Source organism: Dermacentor albipictus, chromosome 7 (assembly GCF_038994185.2).
Source record: "Dermacentor albipictus isolate Rhodes 1998 colony chromosome 7, USDA_Dalb.pri_finalv2, whole genome shotgun sequence".
Classification (NCBI taxonomy): domain Eukaryota; kingdom Metazoa; phylum Arthropoda; class Arachnida; order Ixodida; family Ixodidae; genus Dermacentor; species Dermacentor albipictus.
In genome coordinates, this window is record NC_091827.1 from 60,941,978 (window position 1) to 60,963,851 (window position 21,874).

At 48.1% G+C, this 21,874-nt stretch overlaps 2 protein-coding genes across 3 annotated transcripts in view; both read left to right on the forward strand.

Annotated features, from left to right (window-relative positions):
* The window catches only part of LOC135904780 (protein-cysteine N-palmitoyltransferase Rasp-like), a 32,982-nt gene extending 31,667 nt beyond the window's left edge, over window positions 1-1,315 (forward strand). The window contains exon 12 of the mRNA XM_065435762.2: window positions 734-1,315. Coding sequence (XP_065291834.2) covers window positions 734-852 — 119 coding nt within the window. The 3' untranslated portion in view covers window positions 853-1,315. The remainder of the gene's footprint in view (window positions 1-733) is intronic.
* Window positions 1,316-8,493: 7,178 nt separating this feature from the next.
* LOC135904781 (protein-cysteine N-palmitoyltransferase Rasp-like) overlaps window positions 8,494-21,874 on the forward strand; it is a 40,753-nt gene continuing 27,372 nt past the window's right edge. The window contains exons 1-2 of one of the 2 annotated variants that reach the window (XM_065435763.2): window positions 8,494-8,629; window positions 21,003-21,094. In XM_065435763.2, coding sequence (XP_065291835.2) covers window positions 8,550-8,629; window positions 21,003-21,094 — 172 coding nt within the window. In that variant the 5' untranslated portion in view covers window positions 8,494-8,549. Of the gene's footprint in view, window positions 8,630-8,846; window positions 9,287-21,002; window positions 21,095-21,874 lie in introns of those variants that run through there. The other variant, XM_065435764.2, reaches the window with a different exon arrangement.

Here is a 21,874-nt window from a genome sequence, read left to right on the forward strand (position 1 = left end):
AGCAAATTGATGTACCCCGAATGTATGGTGCACCAGGCTACACAAATTGAACTTTTCATTGCCACTCCTACCTACACCTGGAATTCATCGACGTAAATCGTCCCTTCTGTGTCGGCTGGGGTAGGAAGTTGCCTTCACGAAGACTTACAACCCACCAAATGCAACGACCTACAGTGCTGTGAAGAAAAGAAACTTGTGTAAAACTATGAACCTTACGTAAACTTAGGGAAGCTCTTGGGTAACAGCGTTACTACAGGATCTTGATTTAAGAAAATGAAATTAAATGAAATGAAAGAACATCGAGCATTTCTTGTGCCACTGTCCTCGATTTGAATCACAAAAACACCTACTCTCCGATCTATTTCGACAACTGGATGACTGGCCGCAGCCTACGAAAGCGCTACTCTAACATTGTCTCCATCGCTCCATCGGCACCCCAGGCACTGAAGGTACATTTGAGGTTCTTAATGGAAACTCGCCTATTTTACTAGTTCACTGTGTCCTTGCTTCCCCCGTTCTTTCTCCCATCTTTCTTTTCTTTTTTTCCTTTCCCAGTGTAAGATAACCAACCAGAAACTTCTATTTTATTAATACTCTTGCCCCTTGTCCCGATTCGTTTCTCTTTTCTCTCTCAGCACAAAGCTTTAGTCCCTTTTTCGCATGTTTCTTGCCGCTTAAAAGTCATACATACAGCCATTGTTCTAACCTTGTTGTGTTTCATGCGTACTTCCAGGCTTTCCTTTCCCCATGGTGCCCATATTGGTTACCCTCTACAGCGCCTGCAATGTTGCCCTGGATGTGGCCGAGTGGGAAGCATCGGCCATTGCCAAAGAGAAAGAAGCTTCATCATGAGCTACTGTACCGCAACAAATTGCGGAATGGTTTTGAAATGCATCAGCCCCTTCTTTTAAATTATTGTTTAATCTATTTCCTTAGAAATGTTTTTTTTATTTATTTTTATTTTTACGGCAAAGATTCATAATGAGTTCCTCAGCGCTCTTTTGCACTGATCGTCAGGGTGATAATTTGTGGCGGCGCTTTGGGTACTGATGAGACATGCGCCCATTGTACAGAGTGGAGCAGCTTTAGTATAGCCGACGTTACATACGTCAACTAGCGTGCCGAAAGACACGGGTGTAGCAAAGTGCCTGCCCGCGACACAATGAAGCATTGGTCAAGTCCCAGGTAGGTTTCATTTAAGCAGAAGCCAGGCTCTTACAGGACTTACGAAGGGTTTGAGAACTCTCCTACACAACTTCACTGCCTTTGATGTGTGATTTTTTCTCTGCTCTATAAATCTGCTGAGAAAGTTTTATTTTATTGTTGGCGTCTTTTGAAATACAATTTTTTCGCACAAGCTTCGGCTTTTTATGGCTTTACCACGGGCTGTGGTGCAGAGGCATGCGTGAGCATTAAAAAATTAAATTATGCGGTTTTGCAAGCCAAAACCACTTTCTCATTATGAGGCACGCCGTAGTGGAGGACTCCGGGAATTTCGACCACCTGGGGTTCTTTAACGTGCACCTAAAGCAAAGTACACGGGTGCTTTCGCGTTTCACCCCCATCGAAATGCGGCCGCCATGGCCGGGATTTGATCCCGCAAGCTCGCGCTCAGCAGCCCAACACCATAGCCCCTGAGCAACCACGGCGGGTATGAGTGAGCATCAGAGCGATGCCCAGTAGTTTACGATGGGCGATTCAGCAGTTGATCTTAGCCATGCCATATGAAGAGCTATAGAAGTAGATCAAAGCTTACATTCATGGCTCGCAATCTGGCGGCAGCGCTACTTTCACCTTGGCCGCCGCAATTCCTCCGTTTCAATGAATCGGCTAACGGTATTTTGCACAGCTCGGCTCTTCGACGACTGCAGAGCTACGACGCCTAAGTCGGGGCATGTACCACGCTGCTCACAGCGGCACCGTCACCTGTAAAATGGGCTTGCGTGCGAGACTCACGCGCGGCGTTGAGTCGCCAGCCGGCGAGTGGCCGTGTGTCAGTGTGTGAGCGCGACATTGTGACTTGTGCGTGACTCATGCGTCGCAGCAATCTTTAGGAGAGCCACGTCGCTTCGTCTCCAGCCGATGCCGAAGCACTACGGCATTCCCAGTAAGTTGCGAGCAGACCAGCTCTCCGCCGAGGCTCCACGGTAACTACCCAAAGTGATGGCCCACTTTCCTCTGGAGGACACATGCCTGCTCATTAGGTGTACATCTCACCACATGGCATCCGGACCCTCAAGTCGCGCGCGAGTTAACGAATTCTCAAAATATGCGCGCATTCACTAACGCGAAGACCGCTTGCGGTTCCGCCCCATCTACATGGTTAGGTTGCGTGGGGAACTGCGGCGTGAAAGGCTCGCCTCAGACTCGCCCCATCGGACTTGAGTTACCACTGCGCACAAGAGGCAGTGCTTGAGGCCACTGATGCTTCACAGTGCCACTTTTTTTCAGCAGCCCGTCGAGCGCTATTCGATAGGCACCGGCCCTTTAACCTTTTCCCTCGACAGCGTCCAATGCCTGCTCCGGCCGCGTGGAAGGAGTGGTTCCATCCGCGCTTTAAATAACGCATATCGTAGCCTGGTCAACTTTGATTATTGGTCAGCACTGAGGACGGGCCTGGTGTACGCGAGTTAGCGCGATTCGCGCCCAAAAGGTGTGTCGGCTGCGGCGGCATGTGTTGCTCTGCACGTCCTCTAGAGCATGTTTAGCTTATGCCAAAGGAGCTGTCAGCTCCGAGCTCTGTCTTTCTTTCTATTTCTATCGTCGTTACGTTCCTTCCCCTCCTGCATCGTACTGCTGACCGGTAATCAGGTGTTAGCAAGGTGCTGTACAAGGTGTCCCAGCTAACGTTAGTCAAGCTCTCAAAAATAAAACATGCAACATACTAGCATGCATCCCATGGTATTCTGTCAGCACTGGCGTACCGCACCAGGGGCATTTTTTTCTTTCATAATTGATTTATGGATAACAAGGTGAGATTAATTACCCAATTTGATTACTGAACGATGGCCGCGAGTTCTGATTCAAAAGTAATCATTACGTCTTAAAATATCCGATCCAGCTGTTTTCAGTCTGCTATGTCTTGTGTACTTAATTTTTCCGCGTTATAAACAAAGCATGCGAAATATGAAAATAGACAAACGATTACGCGTCCCAGGCGTTACTCGGAAGAATTAACTCTGCTCATTGCATTTGACTTCCTCCTCAATGCCGGAGCGCACTGCGTTGGCTTCCCCTTTGAGGCGGAAAAGGCAGCTCGCAGTTCGCGCCGCGATCAACGCCAACACCAATGCCTCGCCACTTTCACGTGACCGCCGAGCCAGGCATTAAGTAGAGTCAATTCCTCCAAGTACCGGCTGGGACCGCTGGTGTCGAGGCGCGCGGACGCGTAATCACGTGGCTCTTTTCATATTGCGCGCGTTTTCTTTTTAACGCGCAAAAAAAAAAATAATTGCGCGCAGTTAGCCTCACGAAGTAGCCCTGGAGGTAGTTATGAGTATGGGCGATGACAAAGCACACTGAAAACAACTGAATCGCTGTGTTTTAAAACACAATTATTACTTTTCTCTCAATGTTCCCGCCCTCCATTCAGTATTTAAAGAGTTCGTTAGTTAATATATCGATATCGATATTTCGATTATATCGATATATCGATTGAAATATCGATATCGATATTTCAATTATGACAAAAATTGTCCTGGTGTGGTGCGACCCTGCTGACCGAGTACCATTGGCTCGGTCCTTGTATATTCTATTGTTTATTTTCGAGAGCTGGCTAATGTTAGCTGGGACACCTGGTATAGTTATGGCGCGGTCAGCACGCTTTCCTCTTTTCTGTCAAGCAACACCTCTCTCTCTCTCAACGCACTTGTTCGCACTAGATTTACACGGGCTGCTTTTCAAAAGGTCATACGCTTACTTGCCCGAACGTGTCTGGTCACATTGCTAATTGCTTTGAATACTCGAGAGCTGACGCTGACACGGTTTACCAAGGGATCGTATAAGTGTTTGCTTGCGACTACAGCTTCACTGTTACCCAAGTGCATTCTAGGCAACCGTGTAATTTGAAACCCCATATGCTGTTCTGTACGAGGACGTTTTGTCGCATAAAAAGGCACATACGTAAACTATCCTGATAAGCCGAGACCGTAAGCCTCTCTGATCCCAATTCCATACTTGACGCGCATTCACCTCCGTCACAGCTGCAGCAAGGATGACACCCGACGAAAACGCGTCAAACATCGACCTACCGCAACTGCATTTACGCAGCTGTGTTAGGCCGCCTGAAACAAAAGGTCGCATGAAACATCTGTCATGGTACGTTGGCTGCGAAGAGACATTATCCTATAACCTTTAATATAGGTCTGCAAATTCCTCTACTACGTACGAACAAACACCGTTTGTCTCATTTTGTTTTTGGACAATTTTTGGAAGACACATGGTGGGTAGATTACAGAAATGTTAGGAGCAACCATATGTTTTCAGATAGTTTGCATTGGGCCATTCTCACTGCCATTCACGCTGCGTTTATAAGAGATGCAGCTGCTGAATTTGCAGTGATCTGTCTAGTGGAAACTATGGAACCTTTGTGGGCCTTGTTGAGTGTAGTGTACGCAAAATAAGCCGCACAGACAGGCACAGTTTTCAGGCAGACGAAGCAGCGTTTATGTACACTTTAGTAAAACAGACTACTTTCGTGGTTCTGGAGCTGCGTTATTATTATTTGACTCCAATGTTCATAACAGTATATTCTAAGTTAAATCGACCTCTTTACTTCAGGCATGTTTTCCTGTCGCTGAAATCAGGTTGACGACGGAAACGTTTTGGGTTGGCTTTCACACAGAGGGGTGGAAAAGTACGTCGTGATTAGTGTCTGCGTTTTGTAGGCCGATTGAAAGATGACTCGATTCCGTACTGAGCACTTCATTTGTTTATCTGTGCTCCTCCCGAGAGAACTTGCAGCGTATCAATAAATTTCTTCAAAAGCGATCACCTCAAGTCGCGGAGAAATTTTGAAGATAGCAAATTGTTCTAACTACTGTTGACCTCGCCTAACATTTTCCTTCCGATGACTGCTTCGTAAATATTGCTGGAACCATTACCGAAGACTGCGACCATGCGTCCACGAACAGACATAGGGCTTCTTACGCAGGCATTAAAAATTAAATTAAGGGGTTTTACGTGCCAAAAACACTTTCTGATTATGAGGCACGCCGTAGTGGAGGACTCCGGAAATTTTGACCACCTGGGGTTCTTTAGCGTGCACCTAAATCTACGTACACGGGTGTTTTCGCCTCCATCGAAATTCGGCCGCGGTGGCTGGGATTCGATCCCGCGACCTCGTGCTCAGCAGCCCAACACCATAGCCACTGAGCAACCACGGCGGGTACGCAGGCATCATGCGTAGCACACCTTACACGAACCCGTCCCCATGCTCACTGCCTGTGATGCCTGATTTGTTGATGAGAACGAGGTCATGGGCTCGATTCCCAAACGTAGTGGCCTAGTTTTACCTAAGAACGTTATTGTAAAAGTGCCCGTGTGTTCTACCTTTGTTTCACGTCAGAAAAAAAAGCAGAAGGGTGGACCGTAACCACCAGGCCGTCTCTCTCGCCCACGCCTGCTACTCTGGCGTTTCTCGTAGCCCGCAGGTTCCTACGAAAAATGAAACCCCATTACCCCAACGGCTTCCACAGCCGTCAACACAACCTTCAGCACAGCCTTCATTGTTGGGGCAGACAAAAAAAAGGAAATTAAGGTTACATGGCTCAAGTGCTTCGACAGCTGCGTGTAACCCGAGATCTGTATTACCGCTCTCATGTATTAGCTGAGCACGGCCTCTGTTCTCATACCAGCATAGTTGCGCAATCCGGGTCACTCTTCATCGTCTAAGGGCGCCACCTGGAGCAAAGGAGATGACGTGTCTAACTTTTTGCTGCAAACGTGCAACGCGAGGTCTCGTTACTCGTAACTTGGTTTTAATATTATCCTGTACACAGTGTTATCACGGCGCTTCTACTAAGAAGTTTCGAACTTATATTCCAGGTCGATGCTCCCTTTCACTCCTGCTTAGAATATAGTGGGCTGGCTGAGCATCGTCACAGTGAGACGACATATTCTGCGCAGCAGGCGTTGAAGAGCAGCAAGTGAGAGAAATGTCGGAAACCCGCTACGTGTCTGCGTCAGCAGGTGTGTTTGTGTGTTCTTTCGTTTAGCAGTAACACAGTACCCACTGTAACAGGTGCTAAATTCACCTTGTTTCTCTTACACTGACATGAAGTGCAGACAGTGACGCACAACAAAACTTAGAGGAAGGTAGGCGGCACGTAATAGTATCAAATCGCCAACCTCCCCAACGAGTCCAGAGAGACATATCAAAGGACTTGTTGATTCGTGTTCGTGGGAGTTCGTAGGGTTTTGTCAGCAGCGACCAAGAACTTCAGCGTCATATCATGAACCTCAAAAGAGAGAGGAGAGTACTCGCGATAACTTAAAGTAATGCAAATGTGCCGAATGACGTCTTTTTGGTATTCTGCGTCGATAAGATACACCTGCCTTGAAGAAGGCCGCAACCCCAACTGGGATTTCTGCCACAGCTGCGCTCGCAGCAAAGGGCCGATAATATATTTCTAACAGATTTGCAATCCGCTGGCTGCTCTCTAAAATAGTATCGATGCTCTCTTTGGTGTACTGCCCATGACATGAGCCAAGTTCCTTGCTCTTGAAACCCGGGAATACTCAGTGTGTAGAGTGCAGCTTCCATAAATAAACGTACTGCAACGTCGCCATACAAGAGAGGAATTATACTCTTCTTTTGAAACGGTTAGAATAGGAAGGAGGCTGAGGGGCTCCATTACCTTTGAATATGAGCATAGAACACTTGTCAAAGCAAACAAAGTATGGCTGGCTGTCTACGTTTACACATTTGAGTTCTGACTGGACAGCTTTAACCTGCTCAGGACCAGTGTCCACACCGGTGGTCAACTGCTTTCATTCCTTGGAAAACTTCATATAAAATTACAAGCTCAATAATTCGGGTACAAGAAAAAGCTAGATGTAAGCGACACAGTTTGCCAAGCGTGTAATTGTTTTGTTGCCACTGGTTTTCAAGGAGATCGATACTTTGTGTGAGCCGTACCACTGCATCTTCCCCGATGGCGCAAAAAATCAAATCCGTAGTGAATTTCTACTGCCACCACACGACGTGAAAATCTATAAATAAGGTGTATGCGAGGAGCCATCATGTGCTGGGAAACCTGTATATGTATGTTGAAGTAAACAGAGGACGCTTTTATTAGAACAAACTCCTGCCAACATACAAGTATAGGTGCTCGTGCGAAATAAATTCCTGCGATCTGATCAAGAAAGCCTGGCCTGTGTTCACAAAATGCACTTCACCAGGAGCGTCTTTAGGAGCACTTCTCACCAATCCTAACGCTAGACATATTAGCAAATGCGACTAGCCCGTGACTACCACCAATTATGAGTCCCCAGTTTTTTGTTTCTTTTTTCTACGTCCGTAAAAGACTGGTTGACAATAACAAGTAGAACTGATCTGAATATGCATTTCGTAACTGAGATTCTTCCGAATCTGACGAGTTTAACTACGTGTGATATATGTATGGTGAACTGAATTCGGAAATTTTACATGCCAAAACCACGATTTGATTATGAGGCGCGCCGTAGTGGAGGAGTCCGGGTTAATTTGAACCACCAAGAGATATTGGACGTGCCCCCAATGCACGGGACAACGGACGTTCTTGCGTGTCGCTCTCATCGAAATGCGGCCGCTGCGGTCGGTATTTGATCTCGTCACCTCGTGCTTAGCAGCGCAACCCCATAGCTAGCCACCACGACAGGTGAGGTACGCATGATAACGTGAGTGAAATGTAATTATGATGCCATTTTTTTCATGACAGCATGATGAAACATAATATAGTATATGCATTCGAGACTGTAAATTCAATCAACGAAGTGAGAAACGTCATCACTAAACTTTTCCTTATGTTTGCCTTTTACTCAAATAAAGCAAAAGATATCTCAAAAGTTCACCTTTCAGGTTTTTACTTGTTGCAGAGCTCAAAGACAGGGTAAAGAAACCGGAAGAAATAACGTTGTACAATATCCCGCACTTATTTGCCTCCGTCGTTTTGCAAAGAAAAGGTTTTCACAACGGAGCCCATTTTCACATATATCTGTTACGTTAGAAGCTACAAGTGTTCGTAAAAAATAAACAATGCGAATCTTCATGCTTGACATATTGTTGGTAAAGGTGCCTGCTCAAAGGCAAACAGAGCTTACCGACGAAAAGCTTTGTGAATTCGACCCCCGGCGCTTCTGCCTTTTGCAAAGTGAAAGCCAGTTTCTTTTGCTCGTTGTAATTTATCTTTCTTTTCATTCTTCCGCTCATCGTTCACTTCCCTCACTCTCTGACGTATGTGAGCAATCAGATACCTTCGTGTCTGACGCCTTGTGTCGGTACTGTTGTGAGACGCGCTTGAGAAAAAAAAGTGGAACCTACGAGAGAGGTTCCAGTCGCGGCGCCAGAAATGCGCACGGCAGTTCCGGCTGATGAAAAGATTAATGACACGAAGGAATCATCGCACATGCAGGAAACTGGACATCACAGGTAATAACTGGCAGCAGGTCTCTTCAATTTGTTCGCGTTCTTTAAACTATAGTCATCGAGACTAGCGCACCTGTTTAGAGGGAGAGGTTGCGGAAAGAGGAAAGAGGCGCTGTTTCTGCTTCCCTACAGAGAGCGCGGCTCAGCGCCTCGAGTTCATGTCTTGCAAATGCAGTCGTAGGGCGGAAGCTACGGACTCCACGGCCTTCGCAAATCGAGGAGGAAAGCGTAGCCAAGGACGAGTTCATCCGCCTGCCGCAGAGCAGTTAGGCCTTTTCGACTAATGCGCATCCATAGCTAAAGAGAGGCAATATTTTTCTCTTTGTTTTCGACCTCACTATAATAGGTATATACTTCCGAACCTGGGTTAGGTGGCGCTACGGATGCAACTGAGCTGCTCCGCTCGCGGAAACAATTGAAGATGACGCCTCCAGGTAGCGCGGTCGCGTATTGGGGCGTTGCCTCCGGGTATACGGGCTGCGAAGATTTTCGCTCCGGTGCATTTGTGCGCACAAGCCTGTGGTTCAGTGGCACAACAGCCTCGAAAACACGAAGGGCCGACGCGTTCCTCGGGAAATTCTACGTATTTCCGGGCAGGTAGTTCAAAAAAAAAAAGAAAAGAGGAGACACTTGTGCACCACTGCTGTTGATGGCAGTCAGGTAAGTCGCTCTTGTTCATTTTCGCATGCCATGTTTTTTAACATTTGTGCGTGCGAAATATTTGTCCATGTCTCGCAGTCAGTCAAGGGGGCTCTCGCATGCAACTGGTGTCGATTATGAAAGGGGACACTGGGGCTCGTGGCCTCCGCTGAGTGCCAGGCTGAGCGTCGGCCGGAGCAGGCAGCTTTGCGCAGGTGCAGCGAGTGACGTGATGTGCAACATGACGGCATGTTAGAAATGAAAACAAGAAAAAAGAGGCGAAGAATTCGTCAATAAATAAAGAAAAGCGTGAGGAAGCTTGCGTGAAAAGCCTTGTCACAATTACCATTATATAAGATTTTACTATCGCGTCGGACGACACAACGACTGTTTGTCGAAACCTTGAGCTGTCGAAACCTGAGAAGATAATACCCCTGCTACTCAAGCACTTTGAAGCGCTGCCTAGCCCAATGCAGAGTGGGTGCTTCTACACGAGCACTTTCTACCACAATTTTTCACGATCCGGACTTCGTAGATGGTGATCGTAGGCTGTCCTCTGTACTTTAATGTCGAGTGAGCTCAACCACCCTGATCCGGATTGTTGGGCCGTGCAACAGCTGGCATTCTTGATGACTACCGAACATTTTTATCTGTATCGGGCTTGTTCGCGATCGAAAGGGTCCGTGTTGTACCGGTGTCGACGAACAATAGAGAGGCAAAGTCATTTATGCCAGCACTTCCCTCCTCTCGCAGTACGACTGGCGGAGTCGAGATTCCGCACAGTGCGATCTCCATTCTTGCAACGAATTGGCTACCTAATCATACGCCTTCGCTAAAGCGCTCAACTGCTTGCAACTTGCTACTATAGAAGTGTTACTGATCAAGGAGACGTTGCGAGTGCTCGAAGAATGCGGTCGCACTCCACGTTGGCTCCGGCGATTTTCGGTGTTTTCCCCGCGCCAACTTCACTTACTTGAATGATTCCTGCACGAGTAGGTGCGGGAAGGTATCAGCATCACACAGACACCCCTCTCCACGTTAAACCTACGGAGATTCCCCCAGGAAAGTTTTAGTTCCCGGATCACGCGGTTCGCCGCCCTAAGCCTAACGGGCTGAGCGCGAGCACGGCCCTCTGTAGGCTCTGCGCCGCAGCAACTGCTCCTTCGACGTGCACCGCTCGCCCACCGACATAGAGTACGTGGTAAAAGTGCAACTTATCTCCGAGGAAGAATGGTCGAACGACTCCTGGAAATCACCTGGCTACATCGCTCAAGAACGACGACGCCGCGAGCTCAGGACTCAAGACAACGAAGTTACCAACTTGAGTGCGAGAGTGAGCTCCTATGGCAGCGGCCGGAGCACATCGAACGCCAAGCCGCACCCACCACGGCACCACTTCCTAGAATGCCGGCGGACGTCATCCTCATCGTGGGACACCCGCTGTCACCCATCGGCCTCACGAAGGTTCCACCGTGGAAGCTACACAAAGCCGTGCTGAAGACAGCATCATTGCGCGATCAACCACCAGCGAACCGGGATCGCCTGCGGACTCAGCCCACCAACAACACTTTCACGCAGAGCGTCGTCGACTCTCACAGTGCCCAAGCCTACCTCCGCATCAAATCCATCAGCGTCGGCACCCGCAGCGTCGACCTCCACGTGTACGCTCCTCCTCAGGACGATGCCGTGCGAAACATTATGTTTCCCGCGTTCGACGATTTTTCGGACAAAAAGATATTGGTAGACCTTCAAGCCAGCAACCCCGACGTGCCTGTTGTGAGCGGCAGGCGCATGCGCCACACAGGGCACCTCACAAGTAAGGACCTCCGGAAGTGTATATTCTATCACGGCACGGACATAAGACTACCCTTTGTACAACTGCGTGGAATCATGCTACAACTGCCTCAAAATCGACCATCGAACGGACGTCTATCCCTTCCTACGTAAGCAATGATGCCACCGTTATGGCGGAGAGCATACTGCACCCAAAGAGGGCGAAACACCAACATTCGCGCCACGCTGCATCGTCTTCGCTAGGGCACAAAACACCTGCAGTTCCAACTGCAAATACCTCTTCGTCAAGACGAAGCCGCGCACCTCACAAACGAAGGAAGCGTGGGAACCTTCCCAGGCTACCCGGAGCAGCGCGATCCGCCTCCGCACCTCCAACAGCCGTTCCCCGTCCCTCCGAGCCCGGTCGACGTCGTTCCCGCCGCTAAACTGCAACGGCCAATGTCAACGCCGAGCCGGCAGGTCTCGGTCCAGGACCAGCAGCCCGAGATCTCACTAAACTAAATGATCCCACTCGCAAAGCCGGCACCGGTTGTCCAGCCGAGATCCCTGAGATCCACCCAAGATGGTGGCCTAGCGCCAGGAACACCCAGCGCCACTAGCATCCAGCTAACAGGTGAAGGAGATGGCCAAGGAGAATACCGCCTTGAGAGCCCAGATTTCGGCTCAGCAAGCCCAAATCTCCGCTCAGCCATCGCAGATAGCTAAATTAACTAGCTGTATCCAATCTCTTCAAGCTAAGATAGACAGGGCCTCGCCTCCCACCCATCCACCCCGACATCCACACCCGAGTTACGAACGCCGGAATCCGCCTACCCCTCTACTAACGTGGCACCACAGCCACAAATCTCAAACTAGCGCAAAACAGCCATATCCACTGCTTAGCTCGATAGCTAAGCAGACATTGCCAGAACCGTAACGGCGGCCATCTCCGCTCTAGAAACTAAGCTGGAGGTCCGTTTAACGTGATCAATCAACTCATAGACACACATCTTCACGAATTTCACGCGTTCTGCATGGACACGGTAAACACGTACAACACACTCAAGAGCTCTCAGGAGGCAACATAATCCAAACACACTACACAGTTTGCCGAACTACAAGAAAGAATGGACACCAGCCAAAACTACATCCTGGAGGAAATCTATAAGAAACCAGCCACAAACCCACGCAAGCCCGCCAGGCAGTCCCCGACACTGACACCAATGCAACATGGCTCCACGAACAGCCCTGACAGTATGGCAGTGGAACTGTAGCTACCGCACTAAGTGGGGGCACTTGCAGCTTCACATCCAACACAACACACAAGACACACCAGACATCATAGCTCTCCAAGAGACGAACACTCAAGTAAAACAACCAGGTTACACCCCATAAAATGAGCTAGTACTGGCTGACAGTCCTCACCACAACACGGCCATCCTTGCATACCGCAACCTTACAGTCCCACAACACGAAATGGAAGGCACAAACATTCAACATACACTCCTTGAAATACTGCCGAGGAGAAGGGTAGACAGCACCCTCGTCGTCCTCAGCCTGTACAACCCACCACGAGACAAGTGAACTGACATTCCACTAGTCCTCCGCAAAGCGTCCCTGCTGGCCAAAGGAGCACAACTTCTGATTTTTGGCGACTTCAACGCCAAACATACGGAGTGAGGTTACCCAAAACCCCACCACAAGGGCACCTGGTTATGGGAGGCCACACAAAATCGAGGTCTTAATATCGTCAACGACCCACAACAACCAACACGGGTCGGCAACAGTGTGTGTAGAAACACCCCGCCAGACATCTCCCTTTTCAAGAACATACCAGGCGCCCGCTGGAAGGCCACACAGTCGGTAGCGATCATTACATTAACTCGTTACCGTCAACTACGCGAAGAAACGGCACCCGACTCCACATCGGATCTCAACGAATGGATCAGGTCCCTGAGCCCCGATCTGACCTCCACGACGTATGAAATGGCGACACCTCAATAACAGCCATCGACGGACTCCCGCCTCCTGCACATGTGGAAAGCGCGCGAAAGCCTCACGCACAGGTGAAAGCGCCAACGTCACAAGAGCAAGCTGCGACGGCGCATATCGAAGTTCGTACGGGAGATAGAGGCTCCAACCTCTACACTGGAACGTCAGCAGTGGAGCCAGATCTGCAACAATCTCAAAGGCCAGCTGGGCTGCAAGAAGACATGGCACCTGCTGCTACACCTGCTGCGACACCTGCTGGATCCCGGAAACACATTGTCGATGACACGCAAGAAGCTTACGCAAGTGATATCCCAACACCCAGGCACCGACGCGGAGCTGCTTGCGGAGCTCGCCAGCCGGCACATTAACACCTTGAGACAGAGCGACGCGCACATGCCACACTACGTCGTAGCTCCCGATGAACAGCTGGATGCTGAAATTTTGGAGGCAGAGGTCTGCGCTGCGCTGCACAAGCTGCGCACGACGTTAGCTCCGAGCCCCGATGGGGTTTACGAACAAGGCGCTGCATAACCTCGACCCGAAGTCGGTGGGAGCAATAACCGAATATATGAACGAGTGTTGGTGCTCCGGCCGTTTAGCTCCTGAGTGGGAACACGCACGGGTTACATTCATACTAAAACCAGGCAAGAAACTGAACCTAGAGAATATTCGCCCCATTTCACTCACCTTCTATCTAGACAAGCTCATGGAGCATGTAATACTCTGCTGCTTGCAGACCATTGCAGAGGAACACAAACTCCCACCACCCACGATGCTCCGTTTCCGGGCACACTTGTCTACCCAAGACGTTCTGCTTCAATTATATCACGACCTCTTGCATGCAGACAGTGGTTCGAGCACGACAGCTCTGCTGAGTCTTGACGTCCATAAAACTTTTTTACAACGTGTTCCACGCTGCCGTGCTCAACAGCTTAGCCGACTTACATCCCGACGAATGAACCTACAACTATATCAGGTCGTTCCTCACAGGCAGGGCAGTCGAGCTTGCCGTAGAGGACTTGCGCTCACCTGCAATCTGGCTCGGGAATAGAGGCACGCTGCAAGGCGCCGTCTTGTCACTATTCCTATTAAACCTATCAATGCGCACCCTGCCTCCGAAACTGAATGAAGTCCCAGGACTCAGACACACATTATACGCTAACGAAATCACGCTCTGGACGTGTGAAAGGTTGGACGGCGAAGTTGTAGAAACGCTCCAACACGCAACTGACATCGTCGTGCAACACGTGAAGGCAGAGGGACTACGGTGCTCTCAGCACAAGTCGGAGCTCCTCCTGATCTGGCTATCCAACCGGAGCAAGCACAACTCACCCCCACTTCACATCACGGTGCGCGCTAACCGGAAGCCCGTCACCCACGTCGAGCACATGTGAGTACCGGGCATGTTACTACAGCAGAACTGGCGGAACCGCATCATCTACTGGGTCCAGATTACGTGGAACCAGACCACGAGACTCCTAAAGAGAGTGAGCGCGCGCAAGCAAGGTATGAAGGAGAAAGACCTGCTACAACTCAACCGGGCCTTTGTCGTCAAGCGTCTCACCTATGCACTACCATACCTACAGTTACAGAAGACAGAGCGAGCTGGCATCGACTGCATTGTGCGACACCATGCAAAGCAGCCTTCGGCTTGCCAAGAAACACGTCCACCGAGAAACTTTTTCAACTGGGAGTTCACAACACCATCAAAGAACTGATTGAAGCAAACCGCACATTGCAGGTTCACCGTCTCCAAGGTAGCGAAACCAGCCCCTGGATCCTCACTCGAATGAGCCTCAGAGCGTCCACGACGAGCAGTGACACCGCCACCATTCCACCACACATAATGGGCGTGTTCTTCATCAAACCGCTACCCAAAAACACACTCGCCGGCCACCACGACGGCAGAAGAGCGAGGACCCAGGCCCTACATAACACGTACGGGACCAACTCCGCCGTGGCGTACGTCGACGCAGCCCAGAACTCAGATCGACCCTACACCTACGTCGTTTTCTCCGTTCAAGGTCGAGGGCTCAAGGAACCGACAGCTTCGAGCTTCCTACACGCTGCCACCCCCATCGAAGCAGAAGGAGCCACCATTGCGTTCGATGGGGCCTCAATAGACACCTGTATAGTTATAAGCGACTCCAAAACCGCCATAGAAACTTTGCGCGAGGGATAGTGGCACACACCACACTAAAGATGCTACAGTCACTATACAACAGTGAAGAATCCTGCTTAATACAGTTGATATGGGTGCCGCCTCATGCGGGGAATCCAGGGAACGAAATGGTCCACCAAAATACTCAAGGATTCTTCAGTCGAGCGGTGGGCCTGACGGACGCGGAGACCTCAAACGAACTCCTGCACTCATGTCATGACATAACCCAATACTACCAATACTACCAGGCCCGCACCACAAAGTAAACTTGAAAATTGATTCGAGAAAAAAGAACAGACGAAGTAAAGCAGGATCTCGAATGCACTGCTCTTGATATTCGCAAACCAAATCAACTGCTGCAGGCACGAATTCATGAATTAGAAGACCAGAGACGTAAAAATAATTTAGTTTTTCATGGTATCGCCGATGAGAATGACCATGAAATATGGGATGTAACAGAAAAAAAAACTAAACGTCCTGTCAAAATACGTTGACCCCGAACTCTTGCCGAATGACATCGATAGGGCTCATCGACTAGGGCGGTATTCTGATTCTGGATGCCGTCCGGTGATTGTGAAGTTCCACAACTTCAAAACTAGAGAAAAAATTCTGAAGTGTAAAAAGGATATCAAAGAAGACATTCAAGTGACAGGAGGTTACTCGTTTGCCACGCGCCAAGCACGCAAAAAGCTTATTGGCTTTGCCATATCACTTCCCGGCTCCCCATATTTTAAGCTAAAATACAATAAGTTGGTTGTGAACGACAGATCTTACATCTATGACCCAGTAAACAATAAAACATTTGAGATACCACAGAACGCATCAAGCCGGTAATCAAGCGCGCGCGTCTCTCCCCGCTGCATCTAGCTCTTGTAAATCTGCATAACGGTTACTGAGGGGCAGTGACCGGTGTTTAAGCGCAGCTCGAACATCCGTTTTATTTGCTAATATCCGAAGTGTCATCGAAAGACGTACTGAACTCTCCTCAGCCATAAGTGCGTGCTCCACTGACATCGCCATCCTAACTGAAACTTGGCTGCATGAATACATACGCGATTCTGAGATATTCGATTCATCAGATCAGTTCCACTTCTGTTGTGACAGGAAAGATAGGCAAGGTGGTGGCGTACTAATAGCAGTCTGTAAAAAATAGAGTCATGTTCTCTTCACATAACGTCAAGGATCGAAATTATATGGATATCTCTTCAACTAGGCGACCGCAGAATAATCTTAGGCGCATGTTATCGACCGTCTAATGCCTCTCCTACATTTGTTGCAGAGCTTCATGATACCAATAATGTCGTAGTACCTCGTTACCCTTCGTCATCTATCTTTCTACTGGGTGTTTCTAATTTTCTGGGGCCTCTATTGGTGCTCGGTGCAACCATCCTCCTCTTTGGCGCTATGCAAGGAATTCACTAATTTATGCTCACTGTTTAATCTTACCCAAAATATTACTCAGCCTACAAGAATTACTGAAGTTGAAACAAGTACATTAGACCACGTACTAACAACATGCCCAGAACTGTGCTCAGAAATAACCTACATGCCCCAGTTAAGCGACCATACTTTGCAAAATTTCTCTGTGAACATTCCCATACAAAAATCTGCTAGTCACACCAAAATAATACACATGTATCATCGCGCTGATTTCAACAAAGTTGATAAGGAACTAGGCTCTTTCCTGGCGTTTCGACGAATTCGACTCGGGATGGGCGAACACAAACTGGCTCTTATTCAAGAACAAAATCTTAGATCTAACCCGCCGTTTCATACCCACTCACGTAATATCTTATCGCCTGCATGTGTCATGGTATAACGCGCATCTTAAGCGCTTACCTAACCATAAGAAGCGCTTCTTCCGTTGAGCTAAAGAATCACGCACTGAACATCATTGGTCCCGTTATCACTCTGCTGCTTACAGTTACAATTCTGCGGTCAAGAACGCTAAAGCAAATTACCAGAATAGCACTCTACCGGGTATGTTGCTCAATAACGCAAGAAAATTTTGGAGCTTCAATAACCCCTCTGAAACGTCTAGAATAATACTAACGAGTTCGAGTGACGAACTTGTATCTGATACTGCCTGTGCAAATGTACTGAATGATGTTTATTGGAGCTTTTTTTCAAGTGGTGAAACTACGGATTTCCCTCAACTGGCTCATAACAACTTCCTTCCAATGTACCCTTTAGTCATCCATCCTGACCATATAGCTAAAGTAATTCATAATCTTAAGATATCTTCCAGTGCTGGCGTTGATTGCATAACTACAATGTTTCTGAAAAGTACTAAAATGTATTCATCGCTTACCTTAACTAAAATATTTCAGCCATCATTGGAAAACGGTGAACTACCAGCCGATTGGAAGATACATAAGGTGGTTCCTGCGCATAAATTTGGTAATAAACACTCGCCTTTTAACTACCAGCCCATATCTATTACCAGCATCCTATGCAAAATCTTAGAGCACATACTCTTTTCACATATTGTCACTTTCCTTGAATCAAACTCGTTTTTTCATCTTTCTCATCACGGTTTTAGGAAGTCCTATTCATGCGAAACACAGCAACTCTTATTCACGCACAAACTTCACGCAATTTTAGACTGCTGCTCGACCGCCGACTGCATCTTGCTAGATTTCGCGAAGGCTATTTATAAGGTTTCCCATCATCGTTTGTTACTAAAACTGCGCATGGTAGGATTAGACACTAGCATTCTAAAATGGCTTGAAGTTTTCCTTAACCACCGTCAGCAATTTGTTGCCGTCAACAATGTTAATTCCACCATTCACCCTGTTCTTTCCGGTGTGCCCCAAGGCACCGTCTTGGGGCCCCTGCTTTTTCTTGTATTTATCGACGATTTACCCAGTAACCTTTCTTCTTCTGTACATCTTTTTGCCGATGACCGCGTTCTTTTTCGGAAAATAACAAATTATAGTGACAACACATGATTCAGTCTGACCTTAACGCTACCTCAACATGAGGCAAAACTGAGAATATGACTAAATGCTGAAAAGCGCAAACTTATGCGCATCTCTCGTGCTAATAGTGAATTGCCCGTATATACTCTCAATGGTGTGTTACTTAATCCTGTTACAAGATATAAGTACGTCAGAATTCATATTACGTCTACCCTTAACTGGCATGCGCACACTGAGCACACCACCAACAAAGGTAATCCCATGCTCGGATATCTGAGACGTAACTTTCACGCAGTCCCAACTAGCATCAAATTTCTACTCTATACCACACTCGTACGTTCACAACTACAATGTGCTTCATCAATCTGGGGCCCTGGTGTTAAGAGTTTGAACGACCTACTGGAGATGGTACAACACAAATCAGCGCGGTTTATTCTCTTTGACTTTCGGCGTACATCAAGCGTAACCACTATGAAGACTACCCTGGGCCTAACTTCACTTGCACCACGACGTAAAATTGCACGACTGTGCCTTTTTTACAAAATATTTCATAATTGGTCTATTTGCTACGAGTTACTTCTTCCCCCTTCCTATCTTTCACGCCGCACAGATCACATACATAAGGTAGGCATTTCTACGTGCAAAACTAAAACATTCTCGGATTCTTTTATTCCTCGCACGTCATATTACTGGAACCAGCTTCTTTCCTCTATTGCCATAATTCCTGACCCTGTAGTGTTTCGGACTGCTGTTACCGCTTCTATGGAATGATATATTGTGTTTATCACTTATTGTAGCTTATCTATGTTTTGCTAATTTATTGTTCGCTGCTGTTGTTAGTATTTTCAGTGTTAATATGTATTACCCACTCCCCTCTGTAATGCTTTGCCCTGAGGATAAAATAAATAAACTAAACAAGTGTCAGGCGCAGGTTACAGACACATTCATACCCAAACCCCTACGTATGCTCGTACATAAACCCGGACAGAGTAAGTGCGTACTGGCACCTGTGCGGCGAGCTAGCTACGCTCAGTCCCATCCTTTGGGACTGTGAGGAGGGCCCCCCTGCCCTCCGATCTCCTGACCTCTTCCTGCCTTCATCGTGGGAAGAAGTGCTCCTTAGCACTAGCCCGGACGTGAAACTCCGAGCCGTGGAGCGAGCCGGTGACACGTCAACCGGCTGACACACTGCGCTACCTCACATTCCTCTGCCGACATTGAATAGCACACCTTTCTTTTCAGTTCTACATCCTCGTCGCTAACACACCCTCCATCGTTACCTCACCCACGTGCCTTACCCCCTCTCCCCTTTAAAAGAGTCCTACCTATATATAGTGTGCCAAAGAAAGCGCATGTTGCCTTGAGAAAGACAAGTCCACTTGTCGAAACGTTGGCTCCTGCTTTTACCTTGTTCTCGTTTTTCTCATCGTCTTGAATTTCTGTCTACCACCTTATCCGTGTTTTCCAGTTGTAATCAAAGATGGTTATATTTACGTCCGCGAACCGTGAATCCCCTTGCGCTGCTCCACGTTGTCTGCTACCGAGAGCTCGTGCACATCTGCACTTCCAGAGTAGCGAGAGCCCTTGAACCATGAAATCACGCTGAAATGGCCTCACATGAACTAAAATTCAAGAGCGTGGTGAAGGTGCCACCCGATGCACTACCAAAGCAAGGACAAAAGTAGTGCACTCTTCGAACTGGTACAGAAAGTTCAGCCTAATTTAAGAGACTTAACATACGAGTCAGGTGTCGTTCCGTTTTCTGCGCGGCCGCCTTTATATGTGCGTGTATGTTTTCTCCTGTAGTGAGTGTTACATCTGCGTGAGCATGTGTGCGGGCTTGCGTGTTTGGTGTGAGTCGGTGTATTTGTCAGTGGTTGCGCGTGCCTGTGTTGTTGTGTCAGAGTGCATGCGCGTGTTAGGGCTCCTGTTTGGGCTGTGTCCCTCTCTGCATATACGTTTGTAATATGCGCATCCGCACGGGTGTGGTAGTGCTGCTGCTCCTGCGCATGCTTCTGCACCTGTTGTGTCTTTCTATGTGTCTATGTGTGGAGCTCAGTGCGTCCATAGTGCACATCCACATTTTGAACGAACAGCGTGTATATATTAGCTCATTGCCATATAGCATAATCACGTGACTTCTGCCTCTCGCGTTCTGTCTCACCCCTTACATAAGTGAGCACCAACAGAATAGAGACATGCTCTCCCTGCTGACCTCACCTCTCTTCTCTTCAATAAAATCTCCTCGTACATCTGTCTATGTGTGCGTGTATTTGTGTGTGCGTACACGTGTGCGGGCTGTATGTGTCTGTGCGTGCCCGTGATTGTTTGTTGAGGCCTGTATTTGTGTCTGTATATTCACGCATGTGTTTGTACATCAGCGCGTATGCTTTTGCGTGTGTGTGAGCTTATATGTGTGCCTCTCTGTTAGTATTTTCTTGAATTACCGCAGCTGACAATGAGTGAAAGGAACAAGAGAAGCAAAAAGGAACCGGAGACGTTGGGGCCTCTGGAATATCGCCTTGCCGAAGCCAGCATGCGACAAACCACCGTCAGCTTGGGAACGGTGCATTGCATAAATATAACGAAGGCATGAGAGCACAACGAGGGCAGGTGCGATTGTGTTTGTCTGCGTGTTTCTGCGTTTGTTTCTGCGTGTTTCTGCGTTTCTGCGTTTCTGCGTTTCTGCGTTTGTTTCTGCGTGGTGTCCGTGTAATTCGTTGCGTATGTGTGAGGGTGTTTCTGCGCACGTACATATGTGCATTCATGAGTTTTACTCTGTTCTTGTGTGTGTAGGTGCATGTGAGTATGTGCCTTCATTCGCATTGCAAGTGTTGTGGCGTATATGCGACGTAACGACAACATCAATACTTAATTTTCAACTTTCAAGATGGAGGTGGACTCCGGAAAAGGTGTACCACTGGGTGCTGTCTTACTCTGCTTTCGCCTATGTCCTCTGGCGGTTCGCGACCACCGAACAGAGTGAGTAAATTACATGGAGACTTTTCGTTTACCTTTGCATCACTTGCACCCTTGATAAGGCGCGAAATAGCGTCCTTTGTGAATTGCAAAACCAACCTTTTTTTTGCCTGCCTTCCTGTACTTTAAAAACAATATAATTTCGGCCCAGTTTGCGATACGTATTTGGAAACGGTGAAGCACAATAGATGGCACCAAAGCAAGACGAGACCTGTTCATCCCGTCCTTCCCGTCTGTCTCCTGTTCCTTTGGTACCGTCTATCTTACGCTTCACCGTAGTCAAATACCTGCTTGCATTTTGGCGCGGGTTGGTCGGTCTCTATGTTAACCACCTCACTACCTCAGGAGGACACGGAAAGGAGGTGTGGGAGGGGAGGGGTACGTGTGCCATGATGCAATGAATATATTTATAAACCACCCAGCACGAAACGTTTTTCTCATGCCCTCACTGTGTTTATGCAATGCACCATTCCCAAGCCGACAATAGTTGGTCGCACACTGTGCGACGTTGATACAGCAACATCACGATGATGAAGACTACGTGCGATGCTTGTCAAGCGAAGAATGGCAGTGAGAGGGGTACGCACGGGCAAGTACGGCACATGTCATAATACAATGGTGTATTTAAGTCGGACTCTGAGTGAAGTGACTGTTGTTGTCTGCGTAAAGAAGTGAGCAGCATGCTTAGCCTCAAAAACGACGACTATAGCATCAAAGCATTGCAGAAATATCGCGCTACCCTTCTCCCCACCCCCAAATGCATTTGCTTTTATTGTTTACAAG